Here is a 26,417-nt window from a genome sequence, read left to right as displayed (position 1 = left end):
TGAAGCCATTGGGAATGTCCTCTCTTCTGGAAAATTATTTGATTCATGACTCTAGGAAAGGTTCAAATACAACATACAAACCATACCAATGTTACATTACATTTATTTAAAAAATTGCATTTTATATTACAGATTAATTTAATATACCCCAAGTGTTTAGGTTTTAAATTAAATAAATTTATTATACACATCAGTATTTACAGAAAGAAAAACATTACTTTTTTTTTTTAAGTCTCATTGGAGTAAAAAAATTCTCCATGAAGATTCTAGCCATGGGAGATGCCACATTCTGTGAGAGGTCAGCCTCCTTCAAGGGTTCATGGAAACAAGAAACCAACCAGGCTTAAGATACACCTCAATGAATTGACTGAGGAATGGCAATGGGCTGGTTACCTGCAGGAAAATGTAGCAAGACTGAAAGATCTCAAGGGGCCCCATCCAAGCCTGTGCCCTCTATTCCTCAAAGAAGGGAGAGAATCAGCAGGTACATTGTGCATTCTAACAAAACTTGCCTCAGACACCAGACCAGGCCAGTATTTAGCACATTCTCCACATTCTCACAGACCTCCAAAGCTTCATGGTTTTCTTTCTTCTTGCTAAACCACGAGGATTCTGACCCAAGCTTAGGATCCCACAGTAGAGCAAACACACAGAGGCAGTCTCTGGTGCCACACACCCTGACAGCCATCACAGGGACAGGCACTGCCTCACCTTACAGAGTTGCAGTCCTGAGTTAGAAGCCAAGTATGATTCCCAGACAAATACTGACCCATGGGCTCCTTCAGACTGGCTAGCAAGTCCCATGGGGACTTATGAGGAGTTCTCTGCATTTGGTAGAGCTGCATAAAGCTCAGGGGAAGAAGTCCATTTCCTGGTAATGCATGATCTGCAAATGGCAGAAACCTCTGAAATTAGCTCTGGGCAAATACTTACCCTGAAAGCTCAAAGTAGGACTGCACATCCCCACTGGACTGTGCATCCAAAACTGATTAGGGCTGTGCTACTGACACCTGCATCCCATCCCGGGTGGAGGCAGGATGCCATGCCTGTTAAATCACTAGAAATTCTGAGCCTGAACAGTCAACTCAATGTGCTTCAACTCCTTCACATAGTAAGTTTCTGATTTTAATATTTTCCTTGGTGAACAGGCACTCAAAGAGTTCTCCATGGAGGTCTTGAAGTCCTCAGGTCTTCACAAGCCAGCCACCTTTCCACAGCCATGGTGAGAGGAGAAGGATTTGAAGCACAGTCCAGTTTCTGTCTCTCCTGCCCTGTAAACTGAAATGCCATCTCCTTTAGTATCTTCAGTGATAATTGGGAAACTGAATCCAGGTGCACACACATGCAGAGAAAAAAGAAGTCTTGCTAATGACAACCACACCTTGTTGCCACCATGTCTTTATAATTTTTAAGAACAACATTCTGTTTGTCATCAAAGTAGAGAAGATTGAGGGACTTCAATTCATCTGGCACACAGCAGGGCATGCTGACATCCTGAGACAATTTCAGTGTATAAACAATGGACTGAACTGTGGCATGGTTTGTTGCATTTAGACTTTCCCCCAAAGGGAAGATGCAGGATCCTCTGCAGTAAAATGCATTGTATCCACTTGGGTGAATAATCCATCCTGACCAGCCAATGGCACGGAAGTCCACATAGAGCTCCCTTCTGTGACATCCTGCCAAGGGACTCCTGGCTGCAGGGGCTGCAGCAGCTCGGGGTCTTCTGCTCAGGCTGGCACTGCTGCTTTCCATGACAGCAGTGTCATCAGGAACATGTGAAGATTTGGCAGGGTGGTTTGCTTCTGATTCTGAAAGGAAGCTGTATATTAATATTTCACAAACAAAGTTCATCTACAAAGTAGAGTATTCTGTGTAAAAGTCTATTAAGTAAATCTACATCGAAGCCTTTAGAGCAGATTTTAAAACTGCACCTAACCTGTGAATGTACCAGCAGGGGTGTGTATTCAATTGCCACTTCAGCAATACTTCCTAATCTGTCAAATCTTGTGTCTTGGAAAAGCCCCAATTCAGCAGAAATAGGAAAAAACCCACAATGATCTACTAAATATTCTGAACTCCGCAGTTCCTCTTCAGGGCTGAATCTAGTCAGAATGGTATTAACTGCTTTCATACAGCCACTCCTACAACACACATTATGCTGGGCAGCGCTAACAGAGGGTGGAGATCACAGCCTTTTTCTCTCCAGTATTCTCCCAGGAAGTGTATACCCATACACTTGCAAAGCAGAATGTGTAGAAACCTGGTCATGTGCAAAGTAACATTGTAAAAAAATATATTTTTCAAATTTGTGATCCTAAAAAAAAAACACCACCAGGTTTACAGAACACTAAGGAATTAATTGTACTGACAATAGGATGCTTTCTTAAAGTATGTTCTGAGAAGCCCTGGGATCCATGGAGATCCATGTACACAAGCTGGAACTCACTGATATGTAGAACAACCTGTGTGGTCACTGACCACTAACAACGGGCAGGTCTGGAGAGTTTCTTTGTTAAGAAATTTCTCAATCCTGACACAGTGCAGAGCTTGATGCTCATTAAACTAGATCTAGGATTTCACTATTCATTTTTATTTGGAAAACAAAAATAAACAAACCAGCCTAATTTTAGATTTTTAAATTTTATTTCTTATCAATTTCACCACCTACTTCTTAATATTTTTCTACCTAGCTTCTAATATGCAAATACAACCGTTTACCAGGAAAGCCTGGAAAGCCAGAACAGCATGATTTTTGCCCCTCCTTCAAGCTCTTTGCGTTTATCAGGCCCTAAAATCCAGCCTTAGCTGATTTGACACTAAGGCCAATGGGAGAGGTAAGACACTGTTTTGTATTTTAAGGCACGAGGGCGTTGACTTTGATGAAAGCAGCCTTTAGTCACAATGCTAATTAGTCATTGAAGTTAAAAAGGTGCTTAAAAACCAAGGACATAGAATTTCAAATTGCTTGTTTAACAACCTCTTTCACTCTTAAAATCACACTTAATGACTGCTTACAGATACTTTACCAGAATTTTGACAAAGCATTCCAGGTCACTGAGGTTTTTTTCAGTATAAACCTAACATACAATTTTCATGCAAATTTCACCACCACAAAAATAATATAAGCAGTACTTAAAAAATGGAACTCCCACCCCCCTTTACAAACAGAATAAACCCAATTCTCTTTAGGATTAATGAATATTTCTGGCACACATAGTTTTTGTGAGGGGAGGGGCAATTTAGGATCCTGGTGACCTACTAGAAAGGACTATCAAATCAAATTTGGATCACTGACAAAGCAAAACTTCATACCGGCTCAATACTGCAATAAACTAAATAAATAACTGAGGTTAGGTCTACATGAGGTAGCAGGAGGTGACAGAAGATGAACAGGCAATCCATATTCTAAAAGTGCACTTACTTGTAGCAGAGGGTACGAAGCTGTGAGACCTCCGTTTGTTACTGTTGGTGAAGAGAACAAGGAGAGCATTTCTGCTCTCCTGCAAAGTGCTCTGGCTCTTGGCAAACGTAACCACGTCGTGTTTCATTCCATTGCTGGAAACATGTGTCGCAGTTATCCAAAAGCCATGGTTGGAGCTGCTGTTTCCAACCCATTTGGAAACCTGGTGAAGATAGGGAAAAGAAAAAATATTGTTTCAATATTCTAATTACAGCATTATAATTAAGCAATGTTTATAATAAGTTTATATTAGGAAAAGAGAATAGGCAACAAGCTAGGAGAGCATAAGGACATATATTATAATAGAAGTGAGATAACTGTATAGCTGAGACTCCATTGACTTGAATATTTAAACAAGAAATTCAACACTTAAAATACAAAATAGCATAAGCATTCCCAAAAGCTACATTTACATACAGATAATTATTTTCAGAGAATTTACCAGTGAACATTTGAGTGTACACTCAACACTTTTTAATATTAAAATAAGCTCTCTCTGACTTTCAGCAGGAATTTATTTTTCATAGCAATCTGAACACAGTAATGTGAACTCTCCAGATTTTTCATACCGTTAAGACTTATGTAAATCTAAAAAAACATGGCATTTGAAGAAATTCACAATCAAGCAATTTTACTTATCTAATTGTTATAATTGCACACTGATCGATTAGGCCAGGTCATTCTCTAGCAGGAATATCATGAATTAAGATGGAACTCAACCAATCATCCAAAAATGCTGTTCAGCCTGATCATAAAGCTTAGGCAATGAAAAGCACCGTCCCAGAGTACAGCTTTAATCCACGTGTGGGTTCTTTTGCTATGGAAAGGCATTCACCTACTGTTACAATTTATGGATAGCTACAAAGCAGATCCTGAAGCTCACAGATACAGAAGTCTATGGAGAAAGCTGAATGACAGGCAACCCAACCATGACAAACTCCGGAAACACAAAGTTGAAGCAATACTGCTCTAAAGAAATGCTGCCAGAATAAAAGGAGAAATTAAAACCTACTGTTAGAAGGCAACCAATGCCAATTGCTTTGGCAGTCGAAAGACTAACACAAGGTTTTAATCAGTATTGGCCTGACGTCCCTTAATCGGCTAGGTTTGGGTTACTCAGTTCTCACCATGCTTGTGCTCCTAGCAGCTCATAAACACTTCTTTATTCCAGGTAGCACTGGGTGTATTTTTAAGGGTAGAGAGAAAGCTTCTCCCTCTGCTGCTGTCCTGTTTGAACTGACCTCAAAACCCAGCCTAATGGCAATGCTGGAGTTATAAGGTGTAATTTCAAGAGTTTAAGAAAAAAAATTAAGTCAGACTTCTCTGCTTACTGTCTGTGTGACGTTGAAGACTTCCCAGCCTTCCGTGTAGAGGGACAATAATCTTGATGCAATGAGATGCTTTTTCTGTGGCTTATTTTCACCCTCTAAGAGCTCATACACTTCCACCTAAATAACAGCAATAAACAACAAAACCAAGAAGAAATTAATTTGATTGTTCTTACAGCAAACTAGGAGGATGAAGATTAAGCAGCTTTCTGCTACATCACAGCTATGAAACTGTACCGTCATTCTAAAAGAGGTAAAAAGTAGATTTGGGACAGTTTAACAGAAAAAGTTATTGCTACATACATCTGCTTCTAGATGTGTTCAGAGGCAGAATACCAAATATAGGTACTATAGAAAATTATCCTAACCATCTCTATCCTGTTTTGAACACCTGACACCATCAAAGTCTTCTGTTCCTCCTCATATTTTTCTTCAGGTCTGCAAAAAGTCCAATTCTGCCCTTTGCCAGAGGAATAGACACACTCAGTTTCCTTACCGCCTTGTTTTCCCATGAATCCCTGGCTGTTATTACTACTTTTCGGAGCAGCTCCAGCAGATAAATTTCAATTCGAATTTCGAAATATCTCAAATCCCAGAAAAGTAATTTGGGATAGGTCTGACATTGGTATCTTTAGGGAAAGCTCACTGCCATAGCACACAGGTCAGCATAAAGGCAAAGTCAAAACTTTACACTATTTTGTATGGTGGAAGGAAAGGAAAAGTGAGGATGACAAAAATAACAACAAAGCAGGTTTGTGTGACACTAGTAGTTGCACTCCTTATTTTCAGCATTATTAACAAAGATAGCAGAATTAAGTGTTTAACTATTCCCCCACTTACTTTGCAGAAGTGTGGCGTGTCGGACCTTCTGGACCGATGTGCTGCCCTCTTAAGCTTGAAGACCCTGAACTCGGCTTTGAGCATCTGCTCGCCCCTTTCCATGGCGCTGATGTCGAAGTAGAAGTGGTGGTGGTCTACGTGAACTGGAAAAGACCCTTTTTTAGGAACACTGCCAGACTGCCCCCTCCCCCGGATTCACCGGGGCTCGGCCCCGCCGCCCAGGCCCACCTCGGTCCTCGAAGCTGCGCACCACGTCTCCCTGCAGCAGCCCCGGGGCGCGGGTGATGCCGTTGGCGTCGGCCACCCTGTTGAAGAGATCCACCATGAACTGGGGCGGCTTCTTGCGGGGCAGCACGTCGGGCGGCAGCTCCTCGATGTCGAAGACCTCCCGCAGGCGCTGCAAGGCCGCGGCCAGCACGGCGTCCCGCGGGTCGGGCCGCAGGGGCAGGGCTCGGGCCGCCCGCAGGCTCAGCAGCCCGGCCAGGCACAGCCACAGCCACGGCGGGCGGGTCGCCATGGACGGCGGCGCGGGCTCGGCCGGGCCGCCCCGCGGCCGTGACCGCGCTGCGTGAGGGGGCAGCGGCCCTGCGGCGGGTCCGGCCCGGCCCGGCTGGGCGCGGCCAGGCGGGAGAGCCGAGCGCCGCTCAGGCTGCGCGGCCCCGAGGGCCAAAGGCCCCGGGCAGGGGCGGCCGCGCCGCGCCCGGGCCATCAGCGGCGCTTAAGGGCTCAATGGGGCAGCGCCGTGCGCTCGATGGCATCGGAGCGGCCGCCTCGGGCTGCCGGGGACAGGGCCAGGTGTCAGCGAAGAACAGAAGAGCACCGCACTTGCGAAACACCTAGCCTTTCAATCGACCGTCTCTTTTTTTTTTTTTTTTTTTTTTTCAGCCGAAAAAGGCTTTGATTTGGAGATTGCAGAGCCCAGGTGATGTTTCCTGTCGTTGCCGTAGCAATAAAAAGTGTACTGGGACCTGGGCACGAGCTTCTGTACTTCCCTGCCTGCGGAATGCCCGGGATCGCCGGCCCCTTCCCGTCCCACAGCCTGCGGAATGCCCGGGATCCCAGTTCCATCCCCGGCCCCTTCCCGTCCCACAGCCTGCGGAATGCCCGGGATCCCGGTTCCATCCCCGGCTCCTTCCCGTCTCACAGCCCGCGGAATGCCCGGGATCCCGGCCCCTTCCCGTCCCACAGCCCGCGGAATGCCCGGGATCCCGGCTCCTTCCCGTCCCGCATCGGACGCTGGTGCGGCCGCGGTGCCGGGGCTCGGCCGGGCTGCAGGACGGAGGCTGCAGCTCCCCAGGCACAAGCTCCGGCCCTACAGCGGCCCAGGGGGAGGAGGTTTTAAGGACAGAGTCCGGGGTTCTGCCAGTGCACTGCAGCAAGAACAGCCAGGCTTCCAAGTATTCAGGGATAGGGGCAGGAATACACACACATTCTGACGAGCTATTTTAAGGCTTAACTATTTCCCAGAGTCAACTAGCTTTCAATAATTTGCCTTTTTTTCCCACCCATTGGTTCATTAAAGGGATTCCACACCCTCAAAGAAATACTAAAACAGAAAACCAGCCCAAACGAACCAACCCCAGCCCTAAGGATCCTGCATAGTCGTGCTTTTCAAGGCAGTCTGGCAACTTACAGAGGAGCAAATAGAGCTTCCTGATGGTTTGTGCAGCAGTGCCTGTTCTTCTTGTGCCACATTGCGCTGTGTGCTCTTTCCAGGCAGGAAAGTATTGGGAGATATTTTGTGGGGCAGATAAAAATGTCTACTGGCTCCTCTGCTTAGCCACACGATGTTAGACAGGAGTATTTCCACTGAGCAACCAGATGGACCTATAGGATAATAGGGTGGGGACAAAGAGGCCACAGCTCGACACAGTCCCGAGTTTTTGCCCCATGAAGTGCAAAAGATGAGTGGAGGAAAATGAGAAGCAGCGATGGGTTAATCAGATTAGTGTAAAGAGCACTGTTGCTGCACATAAAACTTCAGCCAACTTTGATCCTCAAAATTCTCCAGTTGTCTTGAAAGAGCTGCAGGTATCTCAGCTCATGCCTAGCAACAGTGCTGAATAGAATACTGCCTATTCAGCTGCCTGCCTGAGAGCTTGGAAAAAGACTAGTAAGACAGGAGAAATCATCGCTACACTGTTTTCCAGTCAACCTAAAAAGCTTTGCTTCCATTTCACTGCTTCTTCACGTTCTTATCCTCACAAACTCTACCCTGCCCTTGGGTCTCTTCATTTACTCCCAGTATCCTCTCTAGGCATATACCTTCATTCTTACTCTCATGGTGCTGCTCCCAGACATTAATGTCTGGGAACACATAGCTAGGGTTCCCTAAGAACCTTAACTGTGCCCCAGAGGCAAAAATTTATGAAAAAAATCCTCTCTGTTTAATATAAGCTGGGACTACAAACAACGAAATGCCTCTATCGTAGTGCAACTGCAGAAATTTCAGTCTACAGTTAGCCAAACATAACCCACTGAGTGCTGTGTTCTTTTATTTTCATATTTCTGATTAGGCAAACAACATAATGAAAGCCTCCCTCCCTACTCTTCTGTAAGACTGCATGACTCACCACTTATGTAAGCCTTATGCAGGAGTTGGTCATAGCTCCTCTGATGATTCTAAGTCCTGGTTTGCAATTAGTGCAAAGCTTCTACCTCCCTGTTCTGTACAATAAAAATAGGTTCTCTCAACTTAGGTGTAGTGAGCAGTGTGGCTTTGGGAGCCCAGGAAAAGCTGTGAATCTGTAGGGAACTATGATAGGTAGTTAACTTAAAATTTTAGGTAGATTCTCCAGAGTTAGTTCAGCATTGGCAGTGCTTTCCCTTCTCTCTCAAATGACTGGATGAACAGCTTGTTGGGTCTGAAGAGTTCACAATCATCTGGCTCTCAGGTATAGTGCATGGGTAACAATGGGGATATTTATTGTATGGCCTGCCACATTGTCTTTGATGCCATTGTGGTGAATCTTGCATAGCAATATTGAAAAAGCATGGTTATTGCATGGGTAGAGCAGGCTGGAAGGTGCTTTTTAACACAGCTGCCTGACACTTCCTACATTTTCTGTGCTGGTTCTGTAGTTCCTAATTTAATGACTCACAACAGGTCTATTCTTTCTGGGGAAAAGATGATTACTTTTCTGCTCTGTGAATGAAACAATGATCCTCTACAGTCTCCCCTGTGTTTTTCAGGCAGGGAGCAAGAACATGAGGCGTTTCACTCAGTTCCATAGCAGCTTAGGCCCATTTAAACAAAGAAAAAATGGCCCTTGCATGAAAGATGTCAGACTCCTCTTTACTTTTAGGGGTAGGAGAGGTAGCAAAACCACGCCCACCAGAACAAGTTAAGAATTGCTAAAGAAAGCTTCATCTACTAAGTTTCAGCTGAAGGCACAGGACTGTAGCACATCAGCAATACTGTGTGAAGCAGGAGAGGTGACATCACCCCAGAGCCCAGAATAGCAATCCCGTGAGGGTGGGTAGATGGAGAGAGCCACTGAGTTAGTAAGCATTTAGTATATTCAGCATTTAGTCTCAATGTTGGAACATGAACATTATAAATGGCCCTAAGTAGCAGAGTGTTTTGACCATGTATCTAAGAGATAAATAAATATCTCTCCCAGAGGAGGTAAACTCCCAAGTGCAGACTCGCTGGCACATCCTGACTCCTAGACATGCGTCCTATGCAAGCCCTTCAAAAACTGCACTCTCAGCAACTTTCTGTGATAGTTTTAACTTAGAATTGCTGGATTAATGATCTAGACAATAAAATACCATATTACCTGTTTTTCCAACCAGGGCTTCTTTGTACTGTGCTATCATTTCTTGAAGCATTTTTGAAGGACCTGAAAGATGTATTGTTTCCCTTTAAAGACTGTATCCATCAGATGGAGAAACCAATGCAGGAATTAGAGTACCCAGAGGTTTACAGTAGAAATTCCAGACATTCCTGTTCCTAAAAGACCATGCAGGTAGATTACTCCACATTTTAAATCAATCTCAGTGACTACGTTACCAAATGTAAAACATGAGGGAAAATTGGGAAGAAATGTAGTAATTTAGTAGCCCATACATTGGAAATATGCCAAATTTGGATAAAATTGCTATAGGGTCTCTTAATATTTAATTATTTTATCATCTTTATATATCTTTTGAGAAGGCACAGCCACCAGCAGCACAAGAGGCATTGCATCATTTTTCCTTGCTGAATCACTGATAGAGCTGTTTCACTGTTCCTTAACACCTCCTCCCTTCAAGAGAGAAAACTGCTTAAACTGTAATGACTGGGTTTTACATATGAATCACAGCAGTATGCAAAAAGGAATTCAAGTTAGATATTATCCCAACAGTTTAATTATTCATCTACCTAGTTCCTTATTTTAAAAATAAAATTATTTTGGATTAGAAGAAATAGCAAATAATCAAGTATCTCCCTTCTGTTATAGCCCATTGAAAGGCAGAGAATTGCAGCAGTAGAAGACAGCAACATTTAGCCAAGTTTAGCAATCTTGGAATCAGAAGCAAAGCTGACCTTATGACTTGAGCACAATTGTCTATAGGTGACTGTCACCTGAAGCTAAAATTTGCAGATGTAAAACCCTACTTCTTTATAGCTTTATTTGGAGGATGACATTTATTATCTGCAACGGCCTCAATTCTCCACATGGTGCAGCCCTTTAAGAAGAGGCTGAGCCAGAGACAGAAGTTAGGCATTTAAAAATACCATTTTAAATCACCATTTCTAATCAATCTATCCATTCAGCAACTTACATTTCTTTTGTGGTGGGTCATTATTGTCCAGAAAAGTCAAAGGCCTACAACCTTTAGCTAAGTCTTTTTTTCTCTATGCCAAAATTTAGTTCTATACCAGAGATGTGTTGGTTGGCTATACATCTTCAGCAAAAGGGTGAACAAAGGAGAGTAAGCACCTGGAATAATGTAAAAGGAGGATGGGATGGGAAGACAAGGGAAAACATCTTCATAAGCAAGAAGATTTTTTTACCTTCCCCTTTACAAATATGGCTTGAAACCAAAAGGAACAATTATGATGTTTTAACTTCTGCAGTTAAAGTATCATTTTGGCAGGTTTTACCTAAGCAGTGTACACAGTTCCCACAACTGCTTACTGAGAAATCAAAGTTTCTGCTATTTAGCTTTCTGATTTTTATTCAACTGTATTTGTCTGCTCAGCTTGTGGATGGTAGGTCACATCCCACAGTAGCATGGTGTTCAGCTTTTAGCATCTTTACAGGAAAGATATTTTCAGTAGTTCCTTCTGGTATACTTTTTTTAAATTTAAGTTTATAATCACTGTTCCATGCTGACACATCTTTTATTAGTAAGATTTAGTGGTTTTATTCCCAGCTTTATTCCTAAATTAACATCTGTATTTTGATTTTTCTTTATCCCCTTTTTTTACTGAGGTAAGAAAACAAAATATAAGAACACACACATTCCACATGAGTGATTTATGGAATCATGCACAAATAAAATAGCAACTACCAACTACAGCACTGAGTACTTGGAAATGGAGACAGCTAAAATACAAGATTTGTTTGACTATGCAACACTGTTAGTGAGGAACTGCTTCAGGTATTCTGTGAAGATGTGAAAAGAATTCACTTTACACAGATAAAGCTAAACCAACAAAAATCAGATGTTTTATGGACTGAAAGTAGAATTTTTCTGAAATAACTCTACTACATTAAAATGAATAGTAGCTATATTATAGTCTAGGAAATCTTTTATCTATAAATCAGTAAATCTTTAATCACATATGCTTTTGAGATCAACTACTTACAGATATTTTTGAGTATTATATTAGTACTTCTTCAGTCCTTAAAGATTTTCAACAAATGCAAGTACTGGAAAAAAGCTAGTTAGGAATTTGAAATTGTATGGATAATGGAAATATAATTAAAGATAATATGAATCATTTGGTCAGTGCACAGCATACAGGAGAAGATGCCCCCCTGTCCACTCTTCCCAGAGCCCAATGACTTCCAGAACACACTTTTTTTTTTCCTTTTTTAATAAGTCCATAAAAGCCAAGAATTTATAAAAAGTACATGCAAGTCTATTTACATTAACAGATCAAGAAGCTGCAAAGTCTCCTTAGTATACAGGAACGATGTCTTTAAAATGGGAGTTTAAATAAAACAGGACACCAAAACTGACAGCTAAGGTGACAAAAACAGCTTTGCTGACTGCTGAATTCCTGGTTTGCTGCTGGGATAAAAGATGGGGATATGACACCCAAACCAATTCACAGTCTGCATAGATATGAAGAAAACAGAAATTGGTTTGTTTTTACTCTTTTTCTGATGCATTTCAAGTCATATCAACAGCAGTTGCAACCCAAGTTCCTTGTTTCACCTGTTTTTGAAAGAGGGAATGTAAGTGAATATAAATGGGATCAGAGAAAGAGATGTTAGAAGTCCCATCTTCAAATGCTATTAGGAAAATAAACATTCTTGAATTGCCTGCCCTGCCTAATTCCAGCCTCTGAAAAGCCAAGAAGGATCATTTCTTGCAAATCTCTACAGATCCTTTATCACTGAGCAAAAATAAGAGGAAAAGCAATTTGAAGTCTCTAAAAGGTTGGTTTTTTTTACAAAAAGAAAGTTTGTATTCTTGTTTCACCATTCATCTTATAATATTTATACTTCCACTTAAAGCAAAGAAGATAATTTCATAGTGAACAGAAAAGCTAAAACTAGCTCAGCTTTCCATAGCTTAGGGATAGGAAGGACATTAGGCATATGTAACTACCCCTAGTTTAAGCCATACAGTAATTCAGTATTTCTGCAACAATGTGGTATTCTTCTCAAAATCTGTCCACATTTTCCGCCTTAAAATTTCCTTGTGTAGTACATGAATGCCCTGAAGACAGACCCAGTGTTGTACTTGGATTTGCTACAAATAATTGGTGTTAAAAGTCTCTTGACAGTTGGGTAAGTTCAAGTTTTCCCTACCCCTAGATGAATGACATCTAACTTTGATATATGCTCCAACTATGCCCAAAAATGATTATGGTGAGTAAAACACAGTGACACCCTTCCCCCTCTGACCAGCTAACACCCCAGTCTATATCAAGGTATCAAATTTTAAGTGGTAGGAGGTAACTGGCCATAAATCACAGTGAAACATATGAACATTAAATAAGTCCACAACCTGTGACAAACATAACAGTTACTGTCGTCTCAGTTTTAAAAAATACTGTAGAGCAAATACTTGCCAGTGGTGTATGGGATTGTAACTGGATTGCTGATTATGGTGTTAATGGGTGCTCTGGAATTTAGTAAGTTTTCCATAATTATCAATTGTCAGTTAACTCAATATCCTGCTACACTTTCAATTTTTTGTGATTAAACCTTCCCGGCATTAGAATTATTTCCTAAGTTAGTTAACATTACAACAAAATTCTCACTACTGATGCAAGTTTCAGAAAATTATTCCGATGCACTTCTCAGCACAAGTGAATCTCTCATGCTAACTACAATCATCTCCCCTCTGCCCTTTTTTTTCTTTTTTGATGGCACACTGTGTGCCCTATGGCCATTCAAGTAATAAACAGGAAATCAAGGAAGTAGTTTTCCAGAATTTCACAGAAATCAAAGTCTTACAATCCATGGCGACATCCATGGATCTTACTGTAATAAAAGGTCAGTAAATGCTCTTCACCCCATTTATATTAAGATTTCTTTTGAAGAAAAGGTGCTGATAGTTTGTATTGTTTCATCTATGAGGTAGATGGCATTTTTATATAAATAGTATAAATCAGAAATTAAGTTAGCTTTAAGCCTGCAACAAGTCCTGCACCACTGACTGTATTCAGGAATACAAAATACTTCAATATTTTCCAAGTCACACAGTGTTCCTCCTTAGAGAGGAGAACGGTTCTCAGCTGCACAGAGAGGTGCCTTCACTGATCAAGGGTCATCGGAATTCCGGCTTTAGCCTCCAGACCCCTTCCCCGTTGGGGCTCCTGTGGAAGGTGCAGATGTTGCGGAGCAGCTCTCTGAAGACGCAGGAGTGCTCTGCGGGCAGCTTGGACTCAAACTCCTGCAGCAGCTCCCGGGTGCTGGCCTCACCGTCCACGCGGGCCTGGAACGCCAGGAAGTTCCGCAGATCCACGAGCAGCTCATCGTACTCCGTGGAACCCGGGACTGGGGCGGCTGCTGGCTGATGGTTCTCATCACCCTCATCCCTTGTCTGCTGTGGTAAAACAAGGTGGTTTCTTGCCCTCATGCGAGCTAATAAAGATGAAGAGTCCAGAGCACTGGATGACGATTCTCCAGATCTTCCACTGAAGTGCTCACTGGAACTAGATTTCTTTATATTTTGTTTCTTTATTGTATCTCCATCCTGCAAATAAACACACAGACTATGGGGAAAATTGCATTTTGAGACCCACAGAATTTAGTAAACAAAATCTGCTTGTTGTTTAGACTTAAATAACAAACACCACCAGTCAGAACTTGGTCATCTGAAATATACCATAAAGAGGTGATGTATTCTGGTCTCAATTTCAGAACTTAAGAAGCATAAGAAAAGCTTTGCTGGTTTTGAGATAGATAAGCTAACCATGGTGCAATTTGTGACTGCTGTATCTAACCAGACTACATCAAAACAAAAAGTCAGAGTCACAGGTAACTAAAAATTCTGGAATTCTACATAATCATACAACAAATGTGTATGACACATCTAAGTTGGATTTATCACATAAATCATAACAATTCACATATATCAGCTATTAAAACAGAAATGTTAGCTTCTGCTTCTTACCTTCTGCTTCTTTGAAGCTGATGTACAAGTGGAATGTGAAGAAAGCAGCATGGAGTTTCTTTTTTGGCCAAACCGACTCCTAAAAACGCATGAAAGAATTAACTCTATGAAACATCCTTCTCAAAATGACTATGACAGTTTTTCAAAGACAGACTGGGTTTTTGTTTTAGGGTTCTCAAGAGCCCTCTACTAAGTTCTCTCTTCTTCTGTGCAACAATAATGCTTTCTTTGTACTTCAGAATGGACTACCTATGCTTGTACTATGCTTTCATGTCTATATTAAATATAAAACATGCACAACTGATACAAGTTACTGCAAATAATAAGACAAAAAATAAATATCTTTAACTTCCTAAGCAACTCCTCTGTTTTAGGGAAAGCAGAGTGAGAACTGAACTCACTTTATTCCTGATGGTGCACCTGAAAGACCACTCGTGCCTGTCCAGGTTGGCACACCAGAAGCAGCTCCTAAACACTGCTGACGAGAGAGTCTCAGGGCTCTCAAGGCGTCCTGGGCCACTCTGTTCGCTTCTGCTTCCTCCAGCACATGATCTGCATTGGACGCATCCATAATGGCATCATGCTTCATAACACTGTGTACCCCTAAAAACAGAAAACAAAAAAGGTGAAGAAGGACATTTCTTAATTTATGTGAAAATCAAATACTCACTTTTTAAGTGAATGCCACAATTGCATTTTTCCTTCTTCAGGGTGATTATATTAAGTACATCAGTATAGTAATTTCTAATGAAAGAACCCCCTTCTTTATCAGTTAAGTAATCAATCTGACAGCAAATCACTTCTGGCGTGCTGATGAGGTCATTATTCACAACAGACCTGGCAATTATGTGGGCAAATTGATCATTTCCATTGTTATGGACAGGACAGACAGAAGTGAAACCCTTGTGTAAATGAAGGTTGATTACATTCTGGGAATATCCAGGAGAAACACTGCATATACTTCTATATCCAGAAATGCGGATCTCTCTGAACAGTTTGTGCCAAGGTAATTAGCAAATTTAAACTAAATTTAAACAATGAACATTTTCACTTTCACTAAAGTAACAGAATGAACATGTTTTTTATTGTAGCTTTAACCATCAGAGTAACAGATCTGCTCTTCCCCTCATTTGCATAGGTTTAATATACATCTGTTTAGACAGCAGCCAAGCAACAACTGTTACCTGATTTTTTGAAAAGTTTCTGCAAGACATAGTCATCATTTTTCTTTGAGTCCTGCTCTTCACTGTTCTCCCTTCTGTATTGCTTTTGTTTCACTAGATGAGGAATGCGCTTTCCTTCAAATTTGCCATCTTTGTGATGTTTCTTCTTAGACTTATCTCTGTGGCTCTCATGTGACAGCACATCCACCTTGTGCTTTGTTTTTGAGATACACTTAAAATGATTATTATCAAATTGCCCATCTTCAGTTTTAGCATCCTGCTTTTCCCAAGAGCCAGCTGCATCACAAGTGAGGCTAAGATCTGTCCTGGCATCTGCATTAGCTGCACCACATCCCTCACCAGCCACCACAGCAGTCAGACCTTCTGCATTCTCTGCAGACCCTGCACTGCATGGCACTGACTGGGACATGTATTTGTCATCACTTTCCAAGCATTCCTCCTTGCTTTCATTTAAGGAATTTGTATCAGCAGCAGCTTGTGCATTATCTTTTGTGTAGCTATTTTGGTCAAAGGCTTCCAAGGTTCCCTTGGTTTCCTCACTTGTCTCTATTGCTTTAGATGAAGAATCTTTCATGTGTGTGGTGGAATGGGAATTGGAGGATTTCTTCTTCTTGTGTGAGCTGCTTTCTGCAAGATGGACATCACATTTAGAAGTGCCATTAGCAGGTGGCTTTGGGACTTGAACATCTGAACCAGTACCTGAGGGATGAATAAAATTAGTATCCATTTAATAAACAATTAAGACATTTTTTCTTCCAAACAAACAGAAAAAACCCCCATGTACCTGCAAAAATTGCGCTTGTTTCTGTCCCCTGAGACACATCTGGGCTGTTCAGAGTAAATAGTTCATAAAGGTCATTGGATTTGAAGAAGCGATTCTGCTTAGGGTCTTTCAGCACTCTGTTTGTTAAAAACTGTTTGAAGATTTGTCTAAAAAAGAAAACAAATATTTGGTGCATGAAACAATGTCTAAATGTGTTTAAGTACTGAGTACAGTACTTAAACAGAAAACTATAAGCACAAACATTACCCTGCAGAACAATTAAGCAGTGGGAAGACGATGTTAGTTTCCAAAAGACCATCTTGAGTTAGTAACTTTCAAACAACCAAGTAAATTGTTAAACACAGGGATTTATTATTTTGCAACAACCCCATAACACAACAGGTAACCACTATCCTGAGATGTCCTATGAGGCATCCCTTAACTAAGCAATAAATAACTTCACAGCTAGAACTTTTTTGTCCATTAAAATTGAAAAGCTTGCATATGTAACAATAAAACAAACAGAAAGCTCCTGAAAGAAAAAACTACAGCTTGCTAAAATGACAACATTTTATGGGTTCAATTGATTGGAGGAAACAAAAGCAGCAGAGTAGCTTAGTCTGATGGTGATGACTGCATGACAGACACTGAAAAGGGGAATCAGACTTGTGGCTGGGAAGAAAAGAGCCCACCTACAGAGGACCAAAAGGAACAAATCTGTACAAAGCTGCAAGAATCTTCTAGTATTGGTAAAACTGCTTCTATGCCATGTCTGTAGTACATAGTGCCTAGAGCAAAAGCTGTTTTATTCTGTACAAAAAGTACATCCCTAAATAGAACTGGAAATAGTTCCTTAGAACAGTTTTATCACACTTTTGGTTCTGCTGAGATTAAGGTGGGAAAATATTTTTAAATTCAGTGGTCAAAAAACTAAGTTTTCATTTACAGGCAAGAAAACACAGGAAAACAGTAAGCATGGGCATTTCATTATTTAGAGCTTTTTGTTCTTCTGAATTTTCCAAGAGGGTATTTCAGTTCTAAAGAATGAAGTCCAGACACAGGATTCCCATGTACATTCATCTGGAATTCATGTGAGTGAAGCTAACTATTGAGAAAGCTGAATGGGAAAGCAAACCAAAAAGATTTCATTGATTTTGAAATACAAGCACTTCAAAGGCTTTAGCTACACTTTGGAATAAATAACATGAATATGACTGGTAGTTATTGGGATTTAATTCTTTCACTTTGGAATGAATTGGGAATAAAATCTAATTGGGTTTGCACAGTAGTAAATAGATCTATGTACCACATACATCTTGATACATCCCAAGGAGAATATAAAGAACTTGATGATTTGAATTTGCATTTCAGACTAGTTGAGTCTCATGTTGTGAATAAGGTGCTCACTGTTTTCTGTCTATGCCTCATACTATGTTTTACAGGGAATTCTGGATGTGCTGGACACAGCTGCTGGAACAGACTGATAAGGCACATTTAGCACATGTGTCTTGCTGCTAGGGATGGAGCAGTACAGCTGGGAGTCTAGTACAAGAAAAAGGTTCTCCATTTCTCAGTAGAAACTTTTAGAAGTTTTCCATGATGTGCCCACCATGACCAAGGTGGGGGATTAGAAGCAATGTGTGGACATGCACAGTTATGTCACTGTTCCACCACCTTGGATTTGCTAAAAGCATTTTCCTGAGCATGCAGCTGTATCCAAGAAATCCTTCTGACTGACCTGTGGTATATCTTCTCCTCAATGGTCCCTGCAGTGAGCAGCCTATACACAGTCACCTCTTTCTTCTGGCCTATCCTCCAAGCACGTTCCCGAGCCTGGAACACAAAGGTTTGGTTACCAGATATGAGCCTCTCCAACGTGGCTGGCAGAGAGGCAATGATAACACTCTTTCAAACTTAGCTTGGACATTTAACAAATACTTCAAGAAATCAGATTTCTAGAGCATATGATAATTAACTCAGCAGGAGAGGAAAAAGATCTAGAAAGTCTCCAACTGTACCAAGAAATCTCTGCAAAAATTATCAATACATAGATTATGTTAAAATCAGAACTTTTACCCAGAATATGTACTTTACATAAACTTATTCCAGAAGGAAATTTCCCAATAGAGTGCTAATACACACTTTTCCTTTGAACTTTTCTTCTTTAACTTAACTGGAATCTTTCCTACAAACATCTTGAACCAACTACTATACAGAGCACTGTAAGTCAGACACTTGCAGATGTCAGAGCTACATAGCATTTCTATAAAAAAGCTTTTTCCTCTCAAACTTGTAAGCACAATATAACTGCTACGTGATTTGATAAATCGGAGTCTTACCACACTGTGAGATAAGATGAGATAATGAACAACTTTTAAAAGCTCAGAGCAGTTCTCTAAGGTCACAGCTACATACCATTATCTAGTAAGAAAGTCAATTTGAGCAGCATCTGCTCTCCTCTTCTCATCCTGCATTGTCACCACCAACAGTCCTGCCTGTTCAAGAACTTGCACAGCTGTACTTTCCCTTCAGAAATATCTGGTTTATTTGTTTTAAAAACACAGGCCATTTGAACTGTTTCTCTGACTGCACTGAACTGTAACCGACTGCACGAATCAACAGGACTGAAGAGTGGTGAGGTATAACAGCATATAAGGGATGTGGTGGGAACCACTTAAGTTGTCTTTGCCACAAGAATAATCATAATGTGGAGCTGCACCCTAAGTGACCATTGCTGGGAACAGCAACTTAGGAAAGAGCAACATAGTGCTTTAACACTATTTGAGGAGATAAATGTCATTTTGATTTCAGTTTTATTTCAACTCAGCTGGTAAATGGAATGTAATAAATCAAACTCACCTGTGTGTCTACACTGGGATTCCAGTCAGGATCATAAATAATAACCCGGTCAGCACCAACCAAGTTAACTCCAATGCCACCAACACGAGTTGTTAGAAGAAAAAGAAATATGGATTTGTCCTGTGACACAAGAGAGAATTTACTAAAGCAAGAAATAGCAAAATGTAACATTAAAAAAAAATTCCTGGCTTATTTTATCAGCATTATATGCAAAGATGCAAAGGAAGGCAAGAGAAGGAACACATTTTCTTGCTCATCTAGTATTTCTTTTGATAAATAAAAGTAGTCTGATCTAAATTTCATTTACTGTTATCCAATAAAACTTCTTTTCACCCTTCTCAGATGTGTTTCTTTCCTTAGCAGAAAACCCAACTTATGTATGAAATAAGAGATTACTTTTTTCCCCTCTCTCACAAATACAGGGGTTTCATTTCCCTGAACTCTCCAGTTTTGTGTCTCCAACCTGAAGTAGTATATTTAAAAATAGAACAAAAAGGAATGGAAGAACTCAGTAATACTCATTAATATGTATTCATGTGCGGGATGGAACATCTCACCTCATTGTATTTTGTTACAAGAGGCTGTCTGGAAGCTACTGCTGTGGTGCCATCCATCCTGAGGTAGGAATAGTTTCTGTATCTCACAAAGACTTCAAGTATCTGCATCATCTGTGGTGATGGAAAAGATTTAATGAAATCCAGATGTGAATACTGAGCATCTGTATGATGAACCTGTAAGAATTTCTGGTACTAACTGCAGTTTCAATCAAACAAACAATGACAATGAAAAACTTGAAACATTTTCTTAAATGACAGAAAACCAACTTATGTGAATGAAGCAAAAAAAATTCACAGCTGAATGCAGTGGAATATTTGAGCTTAGTTTGGAAGTCCAGGGCCATGGCTTCAAGACAATTAAACAGGCTGGTGTAGAGCATCCCAAGGAAATCCACAGAAGGAAGACAAACTGTGAGTACACAGGGAAAACAAACAAAGGTCACTGCCTGTGCCACTATCCCGAAGAGAGAGATTCTGAGGATCAGAGGTGCACAAGCACCACACAGAGCATGCAAAGTGACACCAACTGTGTCCTCGAACTACACAGCAGGGACAGCCTGGGACCACATGGATACAACTGATACAGCTTTGACCCAGTATTGAAATCAGCCCACTGCTACAATGCTGTGTCATTACTGAGTTTGGGAACTGGTCTCTGGTTATTCCAAACACATCAGTCATTTCGGTAACTTTTTCAGTAAGATATTGATTTTATGAGAAAGACACTACAAAAGGTGGTTCTACTTGCAGGTTTTTTGGAACTCTCACACACATTTTAAGTAATAGTAATAGGGAAACTAAAAACAATTAGCTCATCTTACCTGTCTTGACTGAGTAAAAAACAATACTCTGTGACCTTGCTTGTGCCATATTTTCAGCAAGGATTCTACCACTATCATTTTTCCAGAACGTTTCCAATATCCAAACTGATTTGGATCCTCTGCTTCAGCATCTGGCACACTCTTCAGAAGTCTGGGACTATCAGCAACAAAGTCAGGGTGATTGCAAATTTTTCTCAAAGTTGATAGTCCTAAGAGAATCTAAAGAATACAAGAGAAAAATATTTCTATTTTCATGACAAATACTTGTCTATATGGCTGGTGGAAAAAAAATAAACAGCAATAGATTAATCCACTCAACATCAATGTTTCTTTTTAATAATGTTTTCATGCTAATACTTGCTTAAGGGGAAGTTTTAGGAAAAATCAGTACAAAAGAAAGTGATTGAAATTTTATGTACTTGGGAGCCTATCCTGTTAAGGGAATTCTGCAACAATATCCACACTAGTAAAACTAGTCCCTACCTAGCTGTTAGGCCATGTTTTTCTCATTCAAAAGCAAAAATGCCACCAATCTGTTTCTTGAAATCATGAAATTATCATGTCTTTCCTTCCAACTCCTATCATATTAGCAGGTAACTTAAGATAGATCTTGAGGATAGTCAGTATGCCCACCAGAATGCATGATAAAGAATAAATGAATTAACATATTTGAACAAATATACAAAACTGAAATTACTACTTTTGACGCCATGTTAGGCGAGTTCTATTCAGTTATTCATTCAATAATATTACAAGTGTTATTTATACTTCTGAATATTCTGAAAAATGAACTAGCTTGAAACAATGAACCCCTCAATCTTTTAGCACTACAAGCTGGATGAGCCTGCCCATAATTTATGGTTTGTTTTTACAATGCTGTTTTTCAGCTGGGATTTGCTGTTGTCATCACAGAATAGCTAATAAAAGCATTGACATTTGCTGTTCAAAAATTTCAGATCCCTAGTAAATATGATAGCCCATTTTGTAACATCTTAAGGAAATTTCTGCAGAGTCTTGTACAAGTCATCTCTAAAAGAACAAGCTTCTTTAAAAAATTTTCACTGGGATAATTAAAATGGCTATGCACTTGAAAAAACTTGCCCACTATAACTTTTTGAAATCTGGAAAATTAAAAAAAGTCAACACAGTAATGAGGTCAATGTGTTCTGTGCATGGGACTGCAATATACATGGCTATGCTGACTATATCACTGACTGGAGGCCCTGGGTATGCAGAGAGAATGGATTTCACAGCTCACAAGACAAGAAAATATGGTGAATTACACATTTTAGCCAACACATAATACCTCTCCTCTTACAAACAAGGGCTAAAATGGAATGGAGACACATCCATTGCATGCATAAAAATGTCAAACAAGTCAGATGTGTGCAATATAGGAGCCACAGGAAATAGCAGATTCTACACAGGCAGCAGCAGCCAGCAACTGCAAATGTACCCCAATGATGCCTTCCACTTGGCCACAGCAATTTCAACACTTACATTATGAGGATGGATGCACAAGATGTTGACAAGTGACTGATAAGACAGTAACAAGGATGTTTTCTTATTTGGTCTGCTGTCTGTTAATACTGTGACATCATAAACTATTGCAGAACAAAGTCATCACACGTGAATTGTACTCCCAGGAGTAACTATGCTTTTCCTTTGCTTCACTTGGGCAATTGGTTAAAAGCATGAATACAGTTACCTACAACAGGTCATCCAAAAAGCCAGAATTTGTTCCCAAGATCACAAACATACTGGGAAGCTCATTCCATTCCTACTTTTATCTCGTCATGCCACTACATATCGATCACTAGCTCAAACATATTTCATCTAACATTTCTGAGAAAAAAACCAGACAACTACAAAAACTGAGTAGAGGTCAGTGTGTTTGCTTCCCCTACTGCTCAGAATTCAGCTAGAAGAGTGCAAGGGCCAGTCCATGATTTTATCCATCAAACCATACCTATCAATATCCTTATTAATGCCCACCTGCATGTCTCCATTGAGAATCTGGTAAACTTCTTTAGAGTTGATGTAATTTTGATAGATTTGACGCTGCTCCTCTGTCAAACGGCAAAAGAGGACCTACAAAACAAACCAACCACTCAAGCCCAACCTGTGGGAATTTCAGAATTTTACCATGTGCTACAGAAAGTTCAGATATATGTGACATACAGAAAAACTAAGTCAAAAGATACTGCACAGAAATCACTAGAAATAATAAAAAAAAAATTTAGAGAATAAACATGATCATTAAGATGAGTTTCATGAGGTTTTATGTGCTCTTTCCCAGTAGTTAGATCTTCCTCTCAAATCGCTTTAGTTTTGGAAGTGCTGCCATTTTCTAGTTTCAATGAGGTAAAACTAGAACTGTGCAATGTTAGCATTCTCTCAAAGCTGTTTATAGTAAACTCTTTCCATTGTGCATCTGTCACCTCCCTTACAACTTGCAAATTCTTAGAAGTTTAGCAGACGTGGTCTGTCCTGTCTTTAGACCTTAAGCATGAAATATAATGATTTCTCAGGTGCTCTGATGGGCTAAAATTGAACAAAATCACTTCCTTGCATCCTGCAAGGCACCCAATATTATGCTCTATATCAAACTGATGTAGTGCCCTGTGACTGGCAAGAGCAAAAATCAAATTTATTTAAACTGTCTATGATCACATTCTTTTATATCTAGATATTGAGAAGTTGGTTAAAAATAGTATATAGAAATTAAAAAATTGGTTAAAAAAAGATCATTAGGCTGCATATACACAGTATGGCCTATTTATTTATTATGTACCTTTCAGCACTGTCTTACAAAGACTTAACATGTCTACTTCTCTTTTAAAGTGGGAAGACAGGAAGGAGTCAGAACAGAACATAAATGCCTGAAGCACTGAAACCTGAAGAAGAAGCTAATAATTACAAGTGAGGATTTGTAGGAATTTCTGTTAACCAATACTTTCAACCTCCTCTACTCTGAATGAAAATGTTTCCTAAAGAAACATGCCACTTTGTAGTAGAGCAAACAAGTTTGACACCACAAGCCTAATATTTTGAAAATTTATTATAATGTATAGGCCAGCTAGCTTGCTGCCAGCAAGTATTTCTGTATTATTTGCTGCCCAAATTAATCTTTCTATGACAGGAAACAATGCTGAATTGTTTCCTGCTGTACAAAAGGAAACAGACAGACAACTCATTTCAATGCACTTGAGACCCAAGGGGACAGCATTAAGTAGCCCTGACTACACTTCATCTACCCTTTACTTTTTAGATAAGTGAACTCATACAGACCCTGCAAGACAGCAGTAATTTAATACTCAGTACAATCATGAAAGAATATGAATCTTGAAAGCTCTGCTCCTCATCTTTAGTTAAACCACCATTTTATCTGCTACTAGCACAAATTATCTCCACATTTTCATCAAAGACTGAGTTTTGGGGAGAGTGAGGACTCAGATCTAGTTGTGAAAAGAAGCAAACCTGTTCATTTTTATCTGGAAGTGAAAGGCTCATTTTTACATCAGCCTTCATTCTTCGCAGCAAGTAGGGGTTTATGGTGTCCCGTAACACACAGGCACACTTGTATGCAGTTTTTACCTGAAAAAAGGAAGAAAAGGCACAAGCTGTATTTTGGTTCTTGATATTAATTCTAGCAACTAGAAAAATTATACAATCAGCAATAGGAAAATACTAATAAAATTAGGTAATAAAAAAAATTTAAAATTTAAAAAATAAAATAAAAAGAAATAAAATCTATAGTTACATGTTCAACACAACATGAATTGCAATAAAATTCATGTTAGCAACAATAAAACTGAGTAAGTAAGGCTTCCTCAGATACATCAGATTTGTCTTTAAAAGAGACCAAAATAAGATATTTAATTTAGAAACCAAAGAAAGAAGTGACTATAAATCTGTACAAAACCAAGATCCTCATGAAAAAGTGCTAATACATATAGTAAAGATCAAAAAAGAAGCCTGCAGCAATGGTGGTTACCAGACAATAAGTGAAGATTAGTGCACACTTGAGACCTCTAAAAAAAAAATCGGTACAAGAAAATCCCCATAATGACAGAAACTGAAGGTCACTCTGGCCCTAAATGGAGAATGCATTTCTATAAGGGGTAATGGATGTGTGAGATAGGTATTAGCTGTAATATTGGCTAAAAATACCTTAATTTGTATTAAAACAAGACAAACAATAAAATAAATTATTGATATATAAAAACAATTGAAAGGCAAACTTAGTAAATTACTAATACTTATACAAGAGAAGTACTTAATCTTGAAAAGAAAATAAAACCTCAGCAATGCATGCATGGAAAAACATTACAAAGAATAGTTAGAAGGATATAAGTTTAATAGCATTTATATGAAATTTAGTCAGTAGATTATGATGCAGATAATTTATTTACTATCTAGTTAAAAACAGAAAAATATTTAAGCTGTCATCAATACTGAGAACCACAACTACAAAGATTAATAGACACTTATTCAAAATAATTTCTCAAGTAATTTTTTACTTTCAAAATTAGTTTATCTACTTCCAGACTTCCAATTTAGACCTATTTTAGCTTTTTAAAATAAAAACTGTTTCTCGACAGGATTTAAGGATTCCACTTACTGCATGATTTGCCAAAGCTTGATAGCAAACAGGAAAGTTCTATTTAAATTCTATTTAAATACATTAAAATGTGGGATCAGTCACCTTCCACTCAAATCTGTTTGTCTACACATCAAAGAATACTTCTAATGACCTAAACTTTAGGACTTTTGACAAGAAAACCTTGTATATAAAGTGCACTCCTGTATAAATGAAACAGTCTCAGTTGAATGATTTTTTTACACAAGCAGCAGTAATGCATACACACAGCTCTTTTTCTGGTCTAGAACATAGAGCATTAAGTACGTTTAGAAGTCAGTTTAGAAACAACAGTAACAGCTGGAACAGTTTCCTTCAAGCAAAATGATATTTTGGATGCATTTACCTGGACAGGAGAGGCATTGCAATATCCTCCCATGGTTATTGGGACAGAAAACTGCTCCATGAACACAGGGAGGGTTCCCAATTTTCCTGGGAATATAAAGTCAAAGAGGGACCAGAGCTCCTTTAGGTTATTTTGCATAGGGGAGCCAGACAAGATGATTCGATGGGGTGTGCGGAACTATTAATAAAAACCACAAAACCAAAAGAAAGTTATTTTCATGGTTCCTGGGGTATCCTGCCTCCTACCTCAGAGGATATTCAATTTCACCATAAATAAATTCTCATGTCAAAATACATGGCCTCACACTCATGAAAAAAACAGATTTCTCCAATACATTGTTCATAAACTGTTAGCAGAAAATTCACACCAGCAATCTGACATTTATCAGTACTGGTAAATTACTATGCAATTTTAAATTTATATTTTTTTTCCTCTACCACACTTGTGTAAATTTACCCATGTAAATTAATTAGAAAAGTAAAGTAAGTTAAATAGTCAAATACAGACCATTGTGATGTACGCTTTTATTCTTTTTTAATGATCAAACATATATTTTTATGATAGGCTACTAGACATTGAAACCTCCCTCCAGAGCACATACATTTATTTTTTATAAAGTACCTGCTTGCATGCAAGTGTGACTGCAGCATTTGGATTTCGGATTTTGTGACCCTCATCCAGAATGACATAGTGCCAATCATATGTGTGGATGTTGTCTTGCATCAGACGAATGTACGAGTAAGATGTAATTAAAATCCCATGGCATGAAGCAATTTCATGAATTAATTTCACCTAAAAACAAAAGGTGAACTTTGTCAGTGGGACAG

The 26,417-nt window shown here is 39.5% G+C and overlaps 2 protein-coding genes across 6 annotated transcripts in view; both read right to left on the bottom strand.

The window, feature by feature from the left end:
- Positions 1-287: 287 nt before the first annotated feature.
- Positions 288-6,148, bottom strand: LOC135449603 (bone morphogenetic protein 7-like). The gene is made up of 5 exons (XM_064716771.1): positions 5,860-6,148; positions 5,632-5,774; positions 4,795-4,911; positions 3,425-3,626; positions 288-1,811 (listed from the first exon to the last, which is right to left on the bottom strand). The coding sequence occupies exons 1-5, from the start codon at positions 6,146-6,148 to the stop codon at positions 1,366-1,368; spliced, it is 1,197 nt and encodes a 398-aa protein (XP_064572841.1). The 3' UTR covers positions 288-1,365.
- A 5,482-nt stretch (positions 6,149-11,630) lies between these two features.
- Positions 11,631-26,417, bottom strand: part of ERCC6 (ERCC excision repair 6, chromatin remodeling factor) — a 44,060-nt gene continuing 29,273 nt past the window's right edge. For all 5 annotated transcript variants that reach the window (XM_064716891.1, XM_064716889.1, XM_064716892.1 and 2 more), the window contains 13 exons: positions 26,212-26,382; positions 25,591-25,767; positions 24,083-24,199; positions 22,598-22,693; positions 20,603-20,821; positions 19,782-19,892; positions 19,225-19,344; positions 18,104-18,198; positions 16,387-16,532; positions 15,603-16,301; positions 14,820-15,021; positions 14,419-14,497; positions 11,631-13,998 (listed from right to left, as the gene is read on the bottom strand). In XM_064716891.1, the coding sequence (XP_064572961.1) occupies positions 13,570-13,998; positions 14,419-14,497; positions 14,820-15,021; positions 15,603-16,301; positions 16,387-16,532; positions 18,104-18,198; positions 19,225-19,344; positions 19,782-19,892; positions 20,603-20,821; positions 22,598-22,693; positions 24,083-24,199; positions 25,591-25,767; positions 26,212-26,382 (2,661 nt within the window). In that variant the 3' untranslated portion in view covers positions 11,631-13,569. The remainder of the gene's footprint in view (positions 13,999-14,418; positions 14,498-14,819; positions 15,022-15,602; positions 16,302-16,386; positions 16,533-18,103; positions 18,199-19,224; positions 19,345-19,781; positions 19,893-20,602; positions 20,822-22,597; positions 22,694-24,082; positions 24,200-25,590; positions 25,768-26,211; positions 26,383-26,417) is intronic.

Source organism: Zonotrichia leucophrys, chromosome 6, assembly GCF_028769735.1.
Source record: "Zonotrichia leucophrys gambelii isolate GWCS_2022_RI chromosome 6, RI_Zleu_2.0, whole genome shotgun sequence".
Lineage (NCBI taxonomy): Eukaryota > Metazoa > Chordata > Aves > Passeriformes > Passerellidae > Zonotrichia > Zonotrichia leucophrys.
Note: the sequence above shows the minus strand (reverse complement) of the source record. Positions and strands in the feature narration are given on the sequence as shown.

Excerpts from the sequence above, each read along its gene's own strand:
- LOC135449603 (XM_064716771.1), bottom strand. The coding sequence starts at position 6,148 with ATGGCGACCCGCCCGCCGTGGCTGTGGCTGTGCCTGGCCGGGCTGCTG. Across the intron at positions 4,912-5,631 it reads ACACGCCACACTTCTGCAAA|GTGGAAGTGTATGAGCTCTT; the intron begins GTAAGTGGGGGA and ends GCTGTTATTTAG. Across the intron at positions 3,627-4,794 it reads TCTTCAACGTCACACAGACA|GTTTCCAAATGGGTTGGAAA; the intron begins GTAAGCAGAGAA and ends TATCTTCACCAG.